General features: G+C 59.0%; 2 protein-coding genes across 4 annotated transcripts; both read right to left on the bottom strand.

Moving 5' to 3' along the window:
* Nucleotides 1–14: 14 nt before the first annotated feature.
* Nucleotides 15–5209, bottom strand: GDF1 (growth differentiation factor 1). The gene is made up of 2 exons (XM_080565970.1): nucleotides 4266–5209; nucleotides 15–3261 (listed from the first exon to the last, which is right to left on the bottom strand). Exons 1-2 carry the CDS (start codon nucleotides 4546–4548, stop codon nucleotides 2426–2428), a joined length of 1119 nt encoding a protein of 372 aa, XP_080422096.1. The 5' UTR covers nucleotides 4549–5209; the 3' UTR covers nucleotides 15–2425.
* A 1065-nt stretch (nucleotides 5210–6274) lies between these two features.
* CERS1 (ceramide synthase 1) lies at nucleotides 6275–20991 on the bottom strand. 3 transcript variants are annotated; one of them, XM_080565973.1, is made up of 7 exons: nucleotides 18799–20991; nucleotides 9943–10102; nucleotides 9210–9390; nucleotides 8747–8908; nucleotides 7723–7870; nucleotides 7013–7161; nucleotides 6275–6576 (listed from the first exon to the last, which is right to left on the bottom strand). In XM_080565973.1, the coding sequence occupies exons 2-7, from the start codon at nucleotides 10055–10057 to the stop codon at nucleotides 6534–6536; spliced, it is 798 nt and encodes a 265-aa protein (XP_080422099.1). In that variant the 5' UTR covers nucleotides 10058–10102; nucleotides 18799–20991; the 3' UTR covers nucleotides 6275–6533. The 3 variants fall into 3 exon arrangements, with proteins under 3 accessions (XP_080422099.1, XP_080422097.1, XP_080422098.1); XM_080565971.1 differs by lacking the exon at nucleotides 18799–20991 and adding an exon at nucleotides 18434–18787; XM_080565972.1 differs by lacking the exon at nucleotides 18799–20991 and adding an exon at nucleotides 15390–18204.
* Between the last annotated feature and the right edge of the window lie 43 nt (nucleotides 20992–21034).

Raw genomic sequence — 21034 nt, 5'->3', positions numbered from 1 at the left:
ATTAAAACTTAGTCTGATTGTATAAATTTCAAGTTTATTACTGGTTTTTTAAACACAGACTAGTACAAAAGTGTGGTGTGGGCACAGCGTACACGGGTAAGCAAACGAACTGTGAAAACTCTGTTTAAGTTTCCTACCTCCCTTCCATCCTCTGGCTCAAATGCAAACGCTACAACCCTGTGTGCCCATGCAGGGGGGCAGGGTGGGAGCTGCAGCAGTGACAAGGTGCAGGCTTGGGAGGTGACAAGTCCAGCCTGAAGATCTCCTACCTTGTGCTTCCCCTTCTGGTGGCACTTACAGGTTACTCACATCAAAGCTCAGCCTGGCTCTAGGCTCTGAACTCCTCTGTTTCTTAGCACAAATCCAAAAACCTTTGTTTTTTTGTGACTCCTGCCCATCTCACAGTGGGAAGAAACGGTTCCTGCTTGCTTTACCAGAGCAAGTAAAGTCCCACGTTAACCTCTTAAAACATTTAAGTGTCCGACCTTGCTATCAACGAAGCTCTGGTTCAGCTGCTGGACTAAGGGGCTGGGCTGACCCTGGTGCTTGCTGCTAGTCTGCGGGGAAGTTGAGAAAAGCACTTGGACAGGACAATGTTAGCATGCTACAGCACTAATTATATCAACCTACTCCAGTCTTGGTCTTCAGCTACAGGTTTCAGGTGTGTTTTAAAACACTGTCACAGGGACAGGAGGACGTTTCCTCTGCAAACTAAACAGTGGTTAAACCTTTAGTGCTTCCCGGGAGGGAGAAGGCCCAGCTGAGCCTGGTAATACTTCATCAGACCTTGAAGACAATACAACAGAGGTACCAAAAAGAATAATTAAAAAAAATAATAATAATCCATGCTACACTGTCAGGCTCATATTTAAAAAATTAAAATTAAAAAAAAAATATTCAAGTCTAACTCAGATTCCTTGTGTGTCCCCACTCCACCCCCCCAAAAAAAAGCAAAGCGAAGCTGCAGCTGTGCCAGGACAGCCCCTGGGGAAGTGTTGGTGCTGCCTCGGCACACGCTGCCTGTGTAACACCACAGTGCACGGCCCCAAAGCTCTGCCCGGGCATTACAGCGCGGCTGCTCTCTGACTTCACAGCCCACGTAGGGAAAGGGGGGAGCAAAGCAGCAACTCCGCAGTGGTCACCGTTGCTCAGAGGGGATGGCGCAAAGCTGGGTCCCACACGACACGCGGCTGCTGGCTTTGTTAATGGCATTAAACAACCTCAGGAGGAGCACACCCACACTACTGCAACGGACTGGGGCCAGCAGCTGCCCGCTTGGCCTCACGTCCTTAAAAAACAAAACAACAAAAAAAACAACAAATAAAAACTGAACTAAACAAAAGGAACCCCAAAAACTGCATAAGCATATGAATATGGTGCCTGAATTATGAGGGCCGTAACACTGCTGCGGTGCGCGAAGCTGCTGCCGCCCGATGCGCGGGTGCCACCCGGCTCTGGCCACGTCTCCGGCTGGTTCCGCAGCTGCCGGCGGGGATCCTGCTCCCAGCGCCTCGCCCAGGAGGTAAAGGGACCGCTGCGACACCCCAAAAGGGACGGGGATGCCACCGCCGTCCCTGCTCCCCTTCACCTCGCAGTGCGGCTGCCCCTGCTTTACGCATCCCTCAGCCAAAACACATCCCAGCGCCCTGCCCTTGGCCCTCAGCACCGCAGTGCCTGACGGCCCCTCAGCACCCACCTCACCCCCAAACCACCGCACAGTAACTGCTGTCCAGGCGTGAAGCAGAAGCCATCACCACTGTCCCGCAGGCCCTGCCAGTACTCGGAAGGGATTCAGAGCTGCAGAGAAGCTGACTGGCGCCGTGACACCGTACCTCTTCCTGCAGCAGGGCCACAGCAGCACCTCCCGCCCCGGCTGCCGGCAGGCTGCAGCCTAACCCAGCCCCAGGGCAGCAGGGAACGCGTCAGCATCACGTCATCGACTAGGTCATTTCTTTTTTTACACCGCAAAAGCTGCAACATTTAGCCAAAAAAATCTGAAAAGCACAAGCCTGGCTGCTGCTGTGCTGCGCGGGCCCCTCCCTGGCTGAGCAGCAGAGGCAGTGCCGGCTCTGCCAGGCACAGAGGGGGCCGGGATTCACAGCCTGGTGCCACCATCGCCTGCGCAGAATGAACAACGGGACACCCAGGGACTTGATCATCATCCCGTAACCGTCTGCTGGCTCTGGCTGCATGGCCAAGCACAAGCTCTCACTACAGCACAACCCCAAAACAATCCCTTCGTGCCAGACCTCCCCCCTGGCTGCACCTGAAGGAGGCAGGGCAGAGGGGAGCTCTGACACCCCACGTCCCAAGGGAAACTCCCTAAACACCAGCACAGAGGGGATTTAACGCACGTGGGTTTATTCCATCAACCATTCAACGTTTCACCCGGGACCCCACGGCGCGCGCCCACGCAGCCCCTCCGCTACCGGCAGCCACACTCATCCACCACCATGTCCTCGTAGTGCCTCAGCACCACGTTGTCGTTGTTGTCGTAATAGAGGATGGAGATCGGGGACAGCCTGACGGGGACGCAGCAGGGCTGGGGCGTCCCCTCGGGGTCCAGCGAGTGCACCATGGTTTGGAGGATGGCGTGGTTGGTGCTGTTGAGCTCGGCCGTCAGGGGGAAGGGGCACTCACCGAGGCAGTAGTTGGCCAGGTAGCCCTGCGGGGCGATGATCCAGTTCTCCCAGCCGACGTCGCTGAAGCTGATGTAAAGCCGCCTGGGCTTGCAGAGGTTGCTCGGCGTGGCGGGGATGTTGTAAGCACTTCTCCTCCTCCTGGAGGCCCGGCACTGCTGCTGGCTGAGGCTCACCACCAAGAGAGAGGTATCCAGGAAGGAGTCGATGCTGGCGCAGAGGCCCTGCGGACCCCCGCTCGCCCCGGCTGACGCTCCGCCTCCGCTGCTCACCGAGATCTCCAGGATCAGGCCCAGATTCCTACTGTGAGTTCTCCACTCCTTCGCCACCCCGCTCAGGTTGAAGAGCAGAGACTTGTGCAGCCGGGCGAAGGACTGCTCCACCAGCGGCGTGCGGCCGGGCTCGTGGGAGGGCGTCCCCCGCAGCGGCAGCCGGGGGGCTTGGTACAGCCTCAGCTCAAAAACCTGCCCCCGGCTGGACGCGTGGTAGGAGTTGTGGCTGAATTTGATCTCCAGCTGAGCCATTGTCAAGCGCTCGCCCTCCTCCAGCACGGAGAGATTAAAGTACAGACGCTTCTGCAGGCACAGCAACGTCTGGGGCTGCCCGCTATGAATGAAGTGGCCTGACAAAGAAGGAGAAATAGAGGTGGCGGTGGCTGAGCTCTGTTACGCTGAGCAGGATCAGCCTCCCAGAGCTCCAGTTTAAGCTCCTGGCGGCACAGCAAGAGGAAGACGGGTCTGAGCAGAGGCAGGCAGCCAAATGCCCGCAGCTGCTGGATCAGGATGGCAATGCTGCAGTGCTGGGGGCTATCAGCTCCGCGGCACAGCCTGCAGAAAGCCTGGCCCCGAGATGGTACAGCCACACCAGCACGGCTCTGTCCCTCCCTGCTGCCTCCGCACCTTGCAGGCAGGGCACGAACACTCCTCTAAAAGCTACTTAACACCTCGGGGCATTATTTTTCCTCAGCTGTAAATATCTCCCCCCGGGACAGGGGGGTTCTGGTGGGCGCTGGGTGTTTGGGACGCAGGGGGAAGAAGGGCAGATAGCAGCCAAGTGACAGAAGTGGTAAAGCTGCCTGCTGCAGCCAGCCCTAGATCTCCCACTGGAAACCTGGACTCACAAGAGCTCGGCGGTGTCTCGAGGCCTGGAGGACCCCGACCAAGCAGTTCCCACGTAACTGGGAATGGCTCAGAGAAGCCACAGGCTGAAGTGGCCAGATGTGCCACACGGTCAGCCGGAGGCATGAGGATAAGGAAGAGAAGGGGGGACAGGACACGGCCAAACGGCTGAGCATCCACCCAGCCTCCACCCGGGGTGCACGCGTGACCCCAGTTCTCATCGCTGCACCCAGGGCCCCACCACGAGCACCACGGGCCAAGCCGGTCACCGAAGATCAAACCCACACCTCCGACTGCGTTGGGTGACTCGCAGCACAGAACCTTACACAGCTTCACCCCCTCAGTTCCAGACTATAACCAATTACCTACAACATCCTCAGGGAGCAGAGTTCCCACAGCGGGGATTTCCCTCAGAGAAATCCACTGCCCTGTCCTCCCCCGGCCATTCCCAGCCCAGAGCGCGGAGGGGTTTCCGAAAGGCAGGACCCAAACAAGAGCGTTTCTGTACCTTGGTCAGCGAAGACACGGATGATGTTCCCCGGGACATTAAATTCCTCCACCCTACAGCCATCCGCCAGGTCTTTGTTTGCAGGAGGCATCTTTCTCTTCTGGAAGATCCGCCAGAGCACAGACGGCACAGGAACGGGGATTTTGGGGCTGGGCTTGGCGCTCAAACCCAAGGATTTTAAGAGCAAACTTTCCTGCAAACTTAAATCCATCCCCAGACTGACGCTAAGCAGAGCCCAGGCGAGGCCAGCTCTGAAGCTGGCAGGCGCGAGGAGAGGCCCCATCACCGCTCTCCTCCCGCAGACAAAGAGCTGTGCTGGGGACCCGCTGGCAGGGGCACTGAAGGCAGGGGCCAGGGGGGGGTGTTGATTGCCTGATTGGAGCCTTTGATCTCGTTAGTGCTCAATTAGCACAGAGGGATTCCCAGGATTGGGCAGAGGGTGGGAGCGGGCCCTCCAGGCTCCCCGGGGCCTGTTAACCCTTTGAGGCTGCGTGGTGGGAGGGCAGCCGCCCTCCTCCCTCCGCTCCCAGCCCCTTCCACATCTCCCCACCACCCGAGGCCCAACGACAAAGCCCCTGGTGATGGGGAAGGGCTACACAAAGCTGCCAGCACGTCGAGCGCTGCTCCAGAGCCCTGGGAGAAGGGCGGATCTGGAGGCCATCCCACCCGGGTCCAGGTGGAGACGCGGGCCAGGGTCTCCTCTCACTGCCCCCTCCACATCAGCCTTTCAGTCGCAGTGTCTGATGCTTGCCTCTAAAGGCTGACAACTTCCAGCACACCACGTCTTCAAACTCTCCCCTCCTGCCTTGCACACCTACGCACCCCAGGCGCACACAGTGCTCAGCACCCACTCCCCACACAGGGTCCCCCAGGCACAAGCTCACACACAAAACGCTGCCCGATGAGTTACTTGGTCAAACCTTGAAGCCTGGGCAAGCCGATGCTAAGAAATTCGATTTCCTTCGTTCCCTCCTTCCCGCCAACCAGCCACAGAACCAAAGCACCGAGACGCAGCCCTCCGAAACACTGCTGGGTAATTACAAGTACGGTGATGGATCCTGCGTGGCACAGTCTCCACCCAGCCAAAGTCACATTTTGCTTTCTGTTTACTGAGGAACTTTCCCTGAGGCTCACACAATGGGCCTGGAGCTGAATCAACATTGCGAGACCAAACAGAAGAAAACAACGATTTAGCCACCCTGGAATCGATGCCCTGAATCCCCCTTCCCCGCCTATTGTCCCCGGCTGGGGGGGAGCTCCGCTTCCCAGGGCGCTGTGGGGACGGGTCCTGCGAGAGGGGAGCAGTGGGACGGGCTCAGACCGAGGGCAGTAAAACCCCGACGGCTTCCCAGCAAAGAGGCACGCGGCCCAGCCTGGCCTCGGGGACCCTGCAAGGCTCGGGGCTGGCGCTGCCTGGAAAACCACCGCAGGGAGCAGAGAGGTTTTGTTCCTCACTCGAGCAGGCAGACATTGCTGGGCCAGAGTCTGGAGATCCCTCGTCAGGGGACCCTGCGCGAGCTGTGCCCAGGGCTGGCTTTTTAAGCAACTGGAAGAGTTACAGGGGTGTTTTAAGCAATTTAGATGTCCTGGCCCTCGTCCTGGAGGGCAGGAGGCTGGAATAACGCTCCAGGGCTGGGTTTCCAGGCAGACCTGCACATGGGAACTGCTGCGTGCTACAGCCTCGAGGTGAACACGGACAGCTCTGTGTTAGGGACCCCTCCTGGTCAGCGAGGCTCAGAGGTGCCCTGCAAACCCCTCTTTAGTGCCTGCTGGCAGCTGGAGCAGAGCTGGCTTTGGGCTCCCCTGGCCTGGGACAGTGGTGCCAGTGAGCAGAAGATGTTTCCCTCTCCAGTTTGATGCTAGGTCCGAAGACCCTGCAGCGCTGCTGAGGCAGGGTCGTTGGAAGGGACCGAAAATAAAGATGGGAAATCACAGCGGGGCTGAGAATAGCTGGGGGATGGAGCGACAGAGGAAACACCAGGGGACCTAAAGCCAGCTCCAAATCCTACCTGGACCAGCAAAGCCACAGCCTCTCAACTGAACCAGCACGTACTGGCTACAGAAAGCACATCAGCATCGGGTGAAGCCCGGTCACAGGCAAGCCCTGTTCCCATCAGTGGCATCTCTTCCCCAGCTCCAGGCAGGGGACGCAGGGGTATCGGGGATGAAGTTCTTCTTGTGCCTTTCATTTGCTGGGTTTGAGTGTCGGGCCCTGGGTCAGTCCCCAGATCCAGCCAGGCTGCCCAGGCTGCAGCAGCCACGCTTCTCTTACAACCGCTTGTCTTTTACAAGTCCGTTCTTCAGGTGCATCCTGCGAAAGAGAGCACAGCAGACAATGAGCCTCGGCCTCCACACCGACTTCTCCCTCCCTCACCTTCACAAACCGCAGCTGAGCTCAGACCTGCCTCAAGAGGCTCACAATTTCAGACCGGTGCCCAGTCAGCCAGACCTGCCCTGCAGGCTCCAGCATCCCACCAGACTTCGTGCTCGCCGCACGAGGTGCAGATGCTACCCAGTGAAGAGCCAGCCCTGCCTGGTGAGGATTCACGGGACAAAGCCGCACTGACACACCACGACGCCTAGGCACAGAGAGACAACGTTCCTCCTGTTCCCCGCAGCTATCTTTAATACTCTGCATCAAGGCACCCTGTTGTTTTCCAGCGCAGTGGTGGACACTTTGAAAGATACTCCAGGACATCTCCCCCCCCGCCCACGGGTGCTGTTTGCATCTCCCCCTGCCCACGCACCCTTCTTTCAGAGCACTGGGCAGCTGGAGGCCACCCTCTTTCTTCTTAGCCACGGCGGTTTTCTTGCTGTCCTCCACGTCGTACTCGCGCACGTCGTTCACCTCTTGCATCTGCCCCATCAGCACCTTGGCCACAAAGAGGACGATGTACTGTCGAGGGAAGAGACTCCATCAGCCACACGACACGCGGGGCGCAGAGCCGTCCCACCTAACCCCTCGCTACTTGGGCATTCCTCTGCTGTCCTCAGCCCCAAAAAGGGCCCAAAACCCTGGGATGCGCTTGGTGACCCGCAGCAGTGGGAGGCAGCGCTCCTGCAGGTACCATTACCCGACTTCAACCATCCCTGCCCAGGGTCGAGCTTGTTGCTGCGAGCCCTCCAAGCCCACGCTCTTCACCTCTCTCCCCGGAGCCTCGGGAGACGCCGGGGGATTCACACCTGCATCAAGCTCCAGCCTGCTGCAGTGCCAAGGAGCTCCCCGGGCGATGGCAGTCCCCAACCACTGTCACTGCTCCCTCCCACGGGTCTGCAGGGTGTGAGATCCAATTCAGATCTGAATTCTAGCCCAGAGCAGCACCCCGGGCACTGACACAAGCCTCCCTCCTCTCCTCCCTACCAAATCCCAGTGCTTCCCCAGCCCCGCAGCCCCCCAGCCGCCCCGGGCCAGGCGTTACGCGGCCGCAGCTGAGGTCGCCGAGCTCCCCCGACTCACCAGGAACCAGTAGATGTTCATCAGGGTGAGGACGAGGAGCAGAGCGTTGAAGAAGAAGTAGAAGGGAATATTGGGCACCGACTGGAGGCTGGAGTGGCAAGTGGCGTAGAGGACCTTGAGGGGGAACCAGTAGAGGCGGAACCAGAACCTGGCAGGGCAGAGGTAGCAGGCTGGGTTTAACAGCCCACGGGGACCCTGGGCAGCTTCTTCCAGCACAGCCTCCCTTGCATCTGGCAGCCCCTGCTCTGGGGATCTGATCTGGGTTTAAAGGCCTGGTTCTGGACAGGAATTCACACAGGCTCCCTGAAAGGGCAGCTACGGAAGGGAGAACACGATCACAGGCAGAAAAGGCTGGGCACCAGAGGCAGGGCTGAAAAAAGGCTTTCTCAGGGTAGAAGCAGGGCTACACTGCAGATTTTCTCAGGGGGACAGGAAGGGAGTACAACTGGAAGGATTTCTTAGATCTGTGCTTCCCTGCTTTATCACGAAAATCTTCCTTGCTCTCCTCCCCCTCAAATCGACAGCTCCTGTTGCCGCCCCTGCTTTTCCGAGCAGCTGCGGGGAGGAGGAGGGAGACAAAGGGACACATCAGCAGTGACAACCTGCGTTACTCATCCCTGTTCTTCATCCTCCTCTCTTGCTTTTCCCCAGGAGGAGCAGCGAGCCTGGAATCTGGGACATGCCCGCGTCCCATTTGCTTCTTGCAAAAACGCTTCTTGCTGCTAAAGCCAAAGGAGTGGGAAAATGGAAACAGCTCCTCCTCCCCTGGGGTCATTTGTCATGCTGCAAGCGAGATTTCACAGGCACTTCAGTGGTGACAGACGGCAAAGTGACTACAGAAGGATTCCAAGCCCAGCATGGGGTCAGGCTCTGCGGGAACCTCTTCCCAAACAGTTTATAGGAACGGCTCGTTCCCAGGCGCGCGCACCCAGCAGGCTGTACCCCGCGGCACCAGGGGGGCTGCAAAAGCTGGCGGGGACACGGCTGGAAGCGGGATCAGGGCTGGGCAGGCAGGCAAACTCACCAGCTGACGCTGAAGGTGAGGCAGCCGACGTTGGAGATGACATCGTTGAGGCGATGGTAGACACCCCCCCGGTGCTTGAAGTAGACGTTGAGCTTGGTGAACTCCAGCTGCACGTCATTGACGTCGTGCAGGAAGAGCACCAGGATGCCCACGTTGTGGTACCTGCAGGAGAGCGGGGCGGAGAGGGAGATGCGGGGGCAGTGAGTCGGTGTTAGCACCCGTCACACACCGCCCATCCCGCCAGGACTCCTGAATAATCCAGGCTGAATAACACGGCAGCGTGCAGCGGCTCGCGAGCAGGAGCACGGAGCCAGGGTTAGCTGTAGGGAGGGAAAAATCCCTACTGACCCAGAAAGAGTCCTCCCGGGACGTACCCACGAGACACGTGGAAAAGCCACGGCCTCTGCTGCGTGGCCACACTGGCGCAGCACAAGGGGGACAATGGCACAGCCACATCCCTCACCTGAAAGCGTAGGAGAAGGCGATGAGGGTCAGCGTGACGACGTGGTGGAGGAGCATGACGACCGAGTCCTTGCGCCACGTGTCCATGTAGACGGTGGCATAGATGGAGTGCCCGTAGAAGCTGCACTGCAACAGGTAGGCGATGGCGATGTCCGTGGGCACGTCCATGCCCTTCTTCCAGCCTGAAGCGGGACAAAGACGGCCGGGTGAGCCCAGAGCCGCGAGCACGGAGCCTTCGTCAGCAACAGAGAGACGGGAGAGCAGAGAGCAAAAAGCAAGCAGCAGCCAGAGCTGCCCCAGGCGGCCTCAGCACCTCGCTGCGCTCCGGTGCTCCAGCTCCCATTCGGGACCTCCCTGGTGGAAACGGGGCAAAGGCTGGAGGAGGACCCGGGTATCCTGGTCCCAGGATGACCCGATCCCCTCCGAAACTGAGGACAGAGCCTTGATTTACTTCCCTCCTAATTTAACTGCTCAAATCCTTTCCCCTCCATAGCTGAAGGCATCCCAGTCCCTGCTGTCTGCAGCAGCCGCTAGGTGACACTCTCTCTGTAACGAAATGAACGGAGGCAGCCTCTTGTGCCCTTTCCGCACTCACAGCATCATGGAAAAGGCAATCTGGGGGTGTTCAGTCGGAGAATTTTGCTCCCACCAATTCCAGTCCCCTCGCTCAACTCAGCTACGCTACAACCTGGACATCCTCATCCATACCCGCTTCTCCCTGATTCTTACTGTACCATAAAAGACAGACGGAGGGTCATAGAAGAAGGGGTAGTCAGTGAAGAAGAGCAGGTAGATGCCATACGACCAGGATAACGTGTAGAAAAGCAGCTTCCAGGCACTCTCAGGCATCTTGGCAGCATCTTTCGGCTGCAAGTTGCACCACTCACCGAAGGGCTGCAAGGAGAGGGGAGAAGTGTGGTCATGCAGGGCAGAGGGACCCCGGCGAGCCCAAGGCAGAACTCAGGGAATCCCCAAGGCTCCAACACCAGACAGGGCAAAACCAGGGACACGAGCCCCGTTTTTTCTGGCCCTCTTTGCAGCGTGAATAAGGAGGATGAGGGGGCTCTAGAAAGAGGCTACCGCAGGGAGAATTGCAAGGCTAGAGAGCCGCTCGCTCAGCCCTGGCCGCGCGGGGAAGCTGCGAAAGCAGAGCCTTGCGGAGGAGGAAGCCTACAGCACGCAGCCCAGTCTGGGCACCGCTCCACCGCCCTCGCTCCAGGAGCAGGCCTGAGCACCGCTGGCTTTTGGAGGACCGAGTCAATACCAAATCCAATCAAACCGAGCCCCACCTGCGTAAGGAAGCCCAGAGGAGGAAGCCGTGACAACGCCGCCCCGCGCGCACGGACTTGGCAGCGCTGCCAACTCCCAGGAAAGAAGCTTTCAAGCCAGGAAGCGCGTCGGGTGAGCTCACTTCGCAGAGAACCAAACACGCGGCTCCTGCTGCTGCTGCTTCCCAGCCGGCACAGCACAGGACCCCTCTCCAGGGGCAACCAGCACCGGAGGAGGCCAATTTTACAGGCAGCGAGGGCTGGGGCACCGGGTCCTCTTGCTCGCTCACACCTACCCACGCTCACCCCCTAGCAGCTCTTCTGGCTGACCAGCACTGCGAGGCTGCTGTTTTTTTTTTTTTTTCCTCCCCGGGGTTTGCAGCACCCCTCCTACCGCTCAGGGCTCAGGAAGAGGAGGCGAAGCCTCCCCAAATATGGCCAAAGCGACGAACGGGAGGACGAGCAGCCCTGCAGCCCGCTCGCGCCGTTAAGATCGAAACTTTCTCGCTCCAACCACGACGAGCACCACGCGGCTCTCTGCAACGACCAGGGAGCTGGGCCACGAGGCCAGCGACACTAAAATCAAAACCCCGGCGTTACGCGGCCTCAGCTCCCTCGGAGCGAAACGGAGCAGCAAGCGCTGCCCTTCATCCCGGACGGGGTGCCCGCTGCGGGAAGCGCGAGCGATGCCGCCCGCCGAGCGCGCCCCGAGCTCAGCCACGGCTCCGGGCACTGACGTCCTCCCTCCGCGGCAAGTGAGCAACACCAGGCACCATTTCTGCTTCTCGTCACCGCAGTGACAGAGCCCTGTCGGCCCCGCAGCCCCGGCAGAGCAGCCAGCAGCGGGGAGCCTCGCTCAAGGCCCCCGCGGGAATCGCCGCCGCTGCTGATAACGCCCCAAGGTCCCGGGGCGAGGGCTCCACCGGGAGGGACCAGATAAGTTCGAGATGAAAACAAAATGCTTGCAAAGTAACCATACCCTGCCCCAGGTCAGCACTTTCTGCAGCTAGCGCTCGGCTCCTCGATGCTCAAAGGCTATATTAAGGCTCCAGCTGTCCCCAGGCAGAGGCCGGCCTGGCTTTTAGCCCCTCTCTGTGTCAGATTTTTCAAAGGACTCAGCTCCCGGCCCAAAAGCGCTTTGTTCTAAGCCCTGACCAGCGCTGGGAAATTCAGACCTGGAAGCAGCGGCCCCGCAGCGCTCTGCCAAGCTGCCCACGTCCCCTCCAGCTACAGAGGGGCAGCTCCAGCCTCCCCCCGGTATCTCGCATGCAGAGCACGGCTCTCCGCCGTGAGACCGGGAGCGCGCCGCTGCCAGGGCTTCTTCCACCAGGAGCCATGGCAGGAAAAAGAGAAGGAAGCTTGAAGGGTGAATGAATAATGCAGAGACAGAAAGTCCCGAGCCCTGAAAGCATGAATTATTTGTGTCTCCATAAAGCGGAGCACGGAAGCAGCTCGGCTACGGGGCACAGCTCAACACGCCGCGATGGCAGCGAGCTGGGGAGGCCCCTGCCACTCCTGCCCCCGTCAGCTGGGGCTGGATTTAGGATGCTGGGCTCAGCATCAAGCTAAATCCCAGCCTCGAAGCAGAGCCAAGTCACTCAGCTGCTTCTCTGCATCTCAGTTCCCCCCCTGCCAAGAGGGAAGGACGCTGCATTTCTACCCCAGGCAGGCAGAGCCGACGCAGGGACTGTCACCTGTGGTGCTGGCACACGCCACCAAGTCGACCTGCGTTTTACGGACGCTCGGGCTGTTGGCGGAGGTTGCAGCAGCGCAGCAAACCCGGTGAACAGCCTGCCACGGGCACGGCAGCACCTCAGAGGCCGGGGGGGAAGCAAAACCAAGCGAAGGGCCTGCGGTGGTGACCGCTCGGGGAGATTTTAGCCCTCGCTGCGCGTATGGTCACCAAGAGGCCCTGGGCAGAGCCCTCCTGCAGCAGCCACGGAGCTTTGTGACCGCATCCCGAGTGCTACGGAGGCAGGAGCTGGCTCGGCGGCGGTCCCCATGCTGGGGATGGTCGGAGAGAAACATCCCCCAGACCGCCGAGCCGCACCGGGGTGGGGTGGGGGGGACAAGGGGCTGCCTGCAGGGAGGTGCCACCAAAACCTGGGCTGCGCACCGGGGGATGCACAGGGGATGAAAAGGCCCCGGGGTGGGAGATGCCTGGGGTGGGAGATGCCTCCTGCTGCCGTTCCCATGGCAATGCTGCAGGGATGGATGCCCGTTGCCACGGGTGACGGCACTGCGGTGGGAAGAGCGGAGCTGGAAGAGGCCGGAGCTCTTGGCAAGCGACGCGATGGGGCTTCACGTAACGGGCGCCCGGCCCTCCTTCCTCCCTCCTCGCCGTTACCCCACGCCAAGCTTCACGAGCGGCTTCTGATTCGCCCGTGCCAGTAACCGGGAGCAGGGTGGGGGCCGTTGGCCGCCCCCTCCGCAACGCCTCGCACAGCCTGCGGGGAGGGAAGGAGCGAAGCGGCGGTGAGAGCGCGCTGGGAGAGCAGCTTGGAGCTGGAAAGAGAAAGCCGAATCGAAACCGGCGCTGCCCACGGCACTGCTGAAGTGTCAGAAAAAAAAAATAATCCTGCAAAAAGCAAACACGTGCTGGCTTCCTTTTCGCAGCCCGAGGCGCGTGGGGAAAGCTGAGCATCCCCTTAAATCCACGACCAGCTCTCGCAGCAGGGCAGGAGCCCTGCCAGCAACCCGGCAGGCTCGCAGCGATGGGTTATGAATCGAAGCTCGTTGCGGAGGAATTGTATCCCCGGCCCGCTCCCATCGCCTCTGCCCCCTCCCCAGCCTCGAGACGAGGACCTGGCCAAATCCCAGCCGCGCTGCGTCTGCTTTCTGGGCACTGCCAGTTTCCCAGAGGGACACAAAGGAACGGCTGGCACGCAGCATCCTCAGCCCAGGGAGCTGGCAGCTTTACATCAGCTTCTCCTCGACGCAGATGATAACGACGAGCAGAGCTCCGATTCAAAACCTGCCCTTGGCCACCAGCTACGGCCCCTTCCGTGGCGGCAGCAGCGCTGCTCCCCGCAGCCCTGTGCATGGTTCTCAGAGCTGTGGTGGACCCCAAGGGCCGTGTCCCCTCCCCACCAGCTGCCTGACCTGCTGCCACCTCCAGCCACGCCAGGGACGGGGCACGGAGCCTGCAGAAGGCCCAGGAAAACGTCACCGTTCTCTAAATCTAACGAAATGAACCTCCTGGAGGCTGTGGGCCCAAGGGCTGGCACCCCACAGCTCTCGTTGCTCCATTACAGCAGGCACTGAGGCTCTCGGTGCCTCAGTTTCTCCACCCATACAGCAGCCGAGGCACCAGGAAGCTGCGGTAGGCCGGGGACGATACCTCCCAGATAAACACGTAATAAAATACTCTGTGAGAACTGCAACAAGCCAACAGACATCGCTCCTTCCTCGGTTCCTCCGCAAGCTGTAAAATTCACCCCTCGGAGAGCAGAGCAACAGCAGCAGAGCTCGGCGAGACCCGCCACAGCCGCCAAGAGGGTGCTGCGGGGGCTGACAAACCTCCCCGTGCCTGCACGCTGACACAGCAGCACGGGGGAAGGAGCCCCCGCTCCGAGACGCCGCAGCGCAGCCTCATTCCCTGGGCGAAGAAGAAAAGAGCCATTGTTGTGGCTTCCTCCCCTTGAGCTCGCGGGGCTCGTGCTTCGAACGCCGGGCAGAGCGCAGCGGGGCGAGCCGGGGAGTTTTCGGGCAGGCTGCCCTTCCCCCGGGGCGCAGGAGGTGTCCTCTGCTCGCAGCAGAGCTTGCTCTGGGCAGTGGGTTTTGGGGGGGGGGGGGGGGGGGGGGGAGAATTCTCTACTCACGTGCCCGGTTCTGGGGTCTGGAAAAAACAAGTCTTGGCAATAGTGTAGGATACAGAAAAGTTACATAAATCACCAGAGGGGATAACGGAGCGCTGCTTTCCAGCTGCCACATCCTTCCCGGGACTATGCTGTATCACTTACCTAGAAACACCGTTTCCCAGGGCCATTCTCCGATTTGCACAAGGCTTTTCCTTGCAGAGGACGCCGCAACGTCCTACAAATTTCACCACCGCTAAGCCAGGAAGCTGACTGGTGTCTGGGCCAAAAATGGAAAATATTTACCCACTGCAGAGAAGAGGCAGGCAGCCCTTCAGGACAGAGGGGCTATGTGACAATCACCAGATTCAGAGAATGGGAACTTATTCAGAACAGATTTTGCTCGCTGCTTACAGATTATCTGACACGGCGACTTCAAATCCCAGCAGCAGAGAGCGCTGCTCGGCTCAGCTGCCCTGCAGGAGGGGACGCAGAGATGCTCAGGTTGCATCTTTTAACCCAACTCCTCAGGTCTGGCTGCAGCCACTCTCTGCACAGGGAACACACCGAGGACAGCGGCTTTCAGCGACCGACAGAGCCAAGCCACCAACGATGGCAGGACAGGGTCACAAACTGAGGAAGCTTCAAGAGGGGGGAACATCTACCTGGGCCTGGCTTGGTCTTCATACCTGGAAGAGATCGGCAGCTCCAGCGAGCTGGTACAAGCAGACGTGCCCTGAGCATTACCCAAATTTGTGCCCTCAGAAGTCCACAGGATAAAGCAGAGACTCCCAGGGCAGAGCTCAGAGGGGAAGGAAACGTCTCTCAGCCCTTCGTGGGGATGCCCATGCCCCCACCACAGCTGACTGCAGGGCCCCTCCCTATCTGGTGATCCGCATTTGCTCAGCTCCTTGGGATCTTTCCTACACCAAAACAACTCCTTTCTGTATTTGCAACCAGCGAAAAAGAGGCAACAGGCCAAAAATTGTCTTCACTCGAAGGATGACGGGAAAACCACGTCTAATGCAAGACACAGACCGAGCAGTTTTAACAGGTGAAAAGGACACGCTTTCAAATCCTAACCAACACCCCCCCAGTGACACGCACAACCTTTACCGCTTCTTCAACCCAACGGTGACGCGATTTTGTGGCAAAGGTTAAACGGAGCTGCGGGCCAACACGAGAGCGAGGAGCTCAGCCGCTGTCCTTTTGCTCCCGCTGATAAAAACAGGGCGCCGCAGACAGCACAGGAAGAGGTTCGGGGCTTCAAGGCGCGCGTTGCGCAGAGGAGTGGTCACAGCCAGAGCTAAGCACGGCGCACTTTACACCTCAAGGCCTTGTGGTCAGAGTCACTTCCTCTTCGGAGGCTGAGAATCACAATCCAAGCAGCGAGATCTGCCATTTATAAATAACGCGCAGGAAGGTAGCGTTCTCCGGACACTGAGTGCGCTCAGTTTTATAACCGTGTTTCAGTTCTCGCAGGGAACGTGAGGAGATTCAAAAGGAGGAAGGATGCTCCTTGAGCCTCCATGGGGAAGTGAAGGGTCCTGATCACAGAAGTTCCTTCCTAGGCCTAAACGAGGTTTTACTTTCTCTCCCCAGCCTTTCTCTTCCCCAAGAGATGAAGCCGTTCGCTCTGCTGCCGAACGACCCGCTCCACTGCTGCCCATGTAGGGGGCTATGCAATACAAACTAATTTCTTAAAAATTGCCAGAGGTTTTAGAGGAAAGCCACAACAACCTCCAGCTTTTCCCATAGCAAGTCGAGCAGAATAAACTGAGAAAAGCTGCAGATCGATAAATAAATACATACATACACACACACATAGTTGTCTCTCCCTGCTGCTGCCCCTCCACCTAGCTGCTGGGAGGAAACTGATGGTATCGCACGCTCGCTCGGCATCTCATCCCTGCAACACGCAGGTGTAGCCACAAGAACCAGCTCCGATCAGCCCCGCTCGCCCTTCTGCAATTACAACCGTGACCCATTTCTCCGAGGGACGATGCCTCAGCACAGCGCCTGCTGCCAAGTGTCTGCCAAGGGCACCGAGCGGGCTCCCGAGGGCTTTTTTCACACTCTGCTTACCGCTCGCTCTGTAAAGGCGAGCCTTACACAAGGAGGGACTGGAGCACGAAGGAAATACCTCCAGTTTGTTATGACAGACCTAGGGTTACCTCCAGCCTCCTTCACCCCAGCGGTCCCAGGTGCGGCACGCAGCCCAGCAGCAGCCCCAGGCAGACGGGGGTGCAGGTAACGAGGTGAAACTCAGCCCCACGTCAAAGGCCAGCACGTTTTTCCTCGCACCTTGCCTACAAGGTGCTTCAACAGCTTCAAAAGGCTCCAGATCGGGACTGGAGCTTTGCAGGAGGTGAAACTCCACCTCACGTTACCGGCAAGCAAAGGCAACTCGGAGCGGCGGAGGCAGGGCCGCTTCAGAGGCAGGCCTCGGCAGCAGGCCTCAGCAGCACGTAGGGCAGAGAGGGAAGCTGTAACTCCCGACAGCCTAATCGAAGAAAGCCACCTTGCACCCTGTAATCTGTGAAACGGCCTCTGAAGGAAGGGATTTCCCCGGGGAACGAGGCCCGACCCATGCAGACACCAAGATCTGCACTTGAGGAGCTCCCTCAGGGCCACGTGCCACCACGCTTGCGGGGCGGTGAGGGGACAGTTGGGGCTGTGTCTCTGAGAGCTGGGGACTTGCACCAAAATCCTACAATCCCAGAATGGCCGAGGCTGGAAGGGACCTCCAGAGATCACCTGGTGCAATGCCCCCACCGTGCAGGGTCACCTAGAGCACGTTGTATGGGATTTTATACGGGCAGGTTTGAATCTCTCCAGAGACGGAGACTCCACAACCCCTCTGGACGACCTGTCCCAGTGCTCCGTCACCTCACAGGAACGAACTGCAGAGCACGGCACCTGCATTACTTCGGCTTTTAATTCCTCCTGAGGCCACAGGAATGGCCAGCAGCGTGCACGGCACCTCTCTAAGAAGGCAGCGTGGAAGAAATCGCCTCTGCTGGGACCGAGCCATCGGAGGGAAAGGGGAGGTCTCGTCTCATTATGGATGCTTTTCACAGCAAAAAATTAAAGAGGGCTACTCCTCGCCCTCAGGGACGTCCTGCTCCCTCTGTCCCTTACGCAGTACTGTATTAACAGGGGGGACAACAGCCAGCAAACCCCGCTTGGAGGCTGTGAGGGTTGGCTGCAGGCATCCCTGCATCCCCCACGCTTGAAGGTCAGCCCGGCACTGCAGCACAGCAATCCCCACGCCATCCTCGCCGCCGTCGCACCAGGAGGGAAAGCGGGGAAGGACATTTTTCACGCGAACCGCAGATGACACGCAGGAACGTGGCCCCCTCCTTCCCCCGTGCACAGCCGGTGCGGCCTGGCTGCGTGCAAGAAATAACCCCCAACCCCTCCCCAACCCCACTATTTGGGGAACGGGGAGAGCTCTCCCATGCAGTGGGACGCTCGGTCCAGAACATGGGGAAAAACGGGGGTGAGACCTCTCATGCAACAGCCCCCATACAGCGTGCAGCCCCTGGGGACGGAGGATGAGTTTTCCCATACAGCCAGCCTCCCAGGAGGCAGCCCTAAATGGAGGGGGGGACGAGCTCCCTATGCAAAGGGCCCCCTGGGATTTAACCCCAGGGCGGGAGGACGAGCTCCCCATGCAATAGACCCCCCAGGATTTAACCCTAGGGTGGGAGGACGAGCTCCCCATGCAACAGACCCCCCAGGATTTAACCCCAGGGTGGGAGGGCGAGCTCCCCGAGCAAGGGGACCCGGGATTTAATCCCAGGGTGCAAGAATAAACTCCCCACGCAACGGACCCCCGGGATTTAATCCTGGGGCAGGAGGACGAGCTCCCCACGCAACGAACCCCCGCCGTTTAACCCCAGGGTGGGAGGACGAGCTCCCCACGCGAGGGGGCCCCGGGATTTAACCCGGGCCGGGAGGACGAGCTCCCCGAGCAAAGGCCCCCCAAGGATGCAGCCCTGGATGAAGCCGGCCGAGCCCCCCCCCCCCCTCCTTCCCCCTTCCCCTCCCCGGTGCGGCGGCCCCCGCCGCCACCCCGCAGCCCCCGGCTCTGCCCGGTGCCGTCCACCGTCCCCTCTCCTCCCTTTCCCGGTGCCCCCCCCCCGCCGGGGACCGACCCGAAAGAGGCGGCGGGCGGCGGCGCGGCGCAGCGCGGTCCAGCCGAGGGCGCCGAGCCCGCAGAGCAGCACCTCGCCCCAGCCCAGGTGCGCGTTCTCGGCCCACGTCGTCCTCGCCAGCTCCCAGCCGCACTCGTCGCAGCTCCGCACGGCGGCGGCCAGGCTGCCGTACCCGAGCCGCAGCAGCTGCCCGTAACCGGGCATGGGCTCGGCCACCGGCTCGGCAACCGGCTCCGGTTGCTGCATGGCGCTCAGCGCCTCCCGCCCATGGCCCCGCCGTGCCCAGCGGTGCCCAGAGGCACCGCGCAGGCTCCGGGAGCCGGGGACGCCCCCCGCCACCGCCACCCCCCCGCCACCGCCGGTACCGGGCCCTAGGAGCCGCCCCCAGCGCAGGGCTCGGCCCCCGCCCCCGGGATCCGCTCGTTTCTTCCAGCCCCTGGGGGGGGGTTCACTGCCCGGCTGCTGCGGGAGGAGCCCGCTGGGTGACGGTGGTGGGGCCGGAGAGGAGCCCAGGGTTATTAGGGGGGGTGGTAATTAGCACAGAGAGGAGCCCCAGGCGTTAGGGGGGGGGGTGGTAATTAGCATGGAGGAGAGGAGCTCCGGTTCATTAGGGGCCTGGGAAGCAGCCCCGAGACGTGCTGAAGGAGGCGATGGGGGAATTTCTTGCACAAAAAGCAAGACGCTTGAAGGATGAGCCGGGACAATGGGCTGGAGTCACTCCAATTGCAAGATCTGGGGACAAATGCTGGTATTTCAGTGTCCAAAGATGACAATTAATGACATGACAGTGGAAAACAGCTGTGCGTGCCATGGTACACCCGCTGGGGGAGCTGGAAGTTACCCACAGGGCCTCATAAACATCCAGCAACAGGCTTGCGCAGTCCTCCATGTTCAAAATCCTTCATGTTTGCTCCTTAGTGGCTTTTTTCCCCACTTCTCCAGCCCTCTTCTCTATAGGTCTCACCAAAAGCCTCTAAGCAGCAGGAAGACTCATCCCTTCCTCACAGAGGCCAACAAGGTAGCACAGTGCAAAGCCAGCAGGTGTTTCCACCATACCACCACCACCGTTAAACTTTTGCACCTGCTGTAGTTAAGGGACGGAAGGCTCTGGGATAATGAGATGCACCTGAAGAAATGCAAACTCTTCCAAAAAAGGTCACCCCCCTACGACAGACCTTCCTGAACACCTCCCCCAAAAGGCAGGCAGCTCGCCCTCACAAGCTACTGGTTCACAGAAGGGGAGTTTCCTTATCATCAGTATCTTTAAAAGCAATAGTGATAGTTATAAACAGTCAACCCTTTGGATAGCTCAGAAGTACAAGTTTAAGGTGAAGGTGCTCCTGAAATGCTGATACTTATGTTCTCTGGTGCTAAGGCACCACTGGAACCACAGAGCAAAGGCACTAGAGCAGTGCAGCCATGTTCCGTGTGAGCCATGAAGGGTAAGTGGTGCCCTAATGCACCTAAACGACCAGATAAACTGCAGCTGGGGAATCCCTACTACTAGAGAGAGAAAAAAAATAATCACTTATAAATAGAAAACTCAACTGTGGAATTTTAACTTGAAAAAAAAAATATGAGCTTTATGCCATTTAAAGTCATCGCTCTGCCCACAGCCATTCTGGGAGAGTCATTTTGTCTTCAAGTTTTCTCGAACTTCTCTAATTGGTCTGGGACAGCTATGAGAAAACACAAATTCATCCCTCTCAGAAGGCTGAACAACATGTTCCCCTATTCTCACATTGACAGCGCTGGCTCCTACTATGCCACTTGCTTTTATTGTTTACATTTTTAAGTCAATTTATCATGGCCCATCAAGTGGGTAATGGCTGCCCTGAGCACACAAGCCCCTTTCACATCTCCCTCAGACAGCTCCACAAAGGAAACATTCATTCAAGGCCGGACCATGAATAACCCCTCATTGAAAAGAGCTGCTCGCTAAACAAGCCAAGGAAAGAGACAATGAGCCCTTTCAGAGCAACCAAGGCCGAGGTGGGCACAAAGGAAACGCCAGTTAGACACATTTACAGTGTACCATAAACCTCTTCTCCCCCTCCCCAAGCGCTTTCCAAAAGATAATTCAAATCTTAGAGCTCATGAGGTCCCAGCTGAGGGTTCCACTTGGACATCTGCTCTTCACATCTGACAGAACACAATCACCCGGTACGCAGGGCAGCCTGAAAGGCTACGCAGGAGTCCGAGGCTACAGAAGCACAATCGTGTGGTGTTGAATCAGGAATGTTCTGTGACCTGTCAGGTGGAACAGCCATCCCATTTTTAAGAATGACAGTGGGCACTTTCACATGTACCGCAGGATCACAGTATCACAGATTTCTAGGTTGGAAGAGACCTCAAGATCAAGATGTGCTATGTTAAAGGAAGATCTAACGCTTTCCTGGCTCCAGGACATGAGCTACTGCATTTTACCAACTTAAGACCAGGGCTGAGCTTATTACAGTTGGATTATTTCTATTTTGGGGTAGCTTTCCCTCTCAGCAGCAGTAACCCCTACAGCTGTGTGTCCTTCTTCCGGAGGATGCTGGCCTAAATCGTCAGGAATCGTCAGTCAGAGTGGAAGAACAGCCGTAACTCGGGGTTTGC

The sequence above is a fragment of the Anser brachyrhynchus genome (assembly GCF_964034855.1).
Source record: "Anser brachyrhynchus genome assembly, chromosome: 23".
NCBI lineage: Eukaryota > Metazoa > Chordata > Aves > Anseriformes > Anatidae > Anser > Anser brachyrhynchus.
The sequence above is the reverse complement of the archived record's forward strand: the minus strand, read 5'-3'. Positions and strand labels throughout refer to the sequence as shown.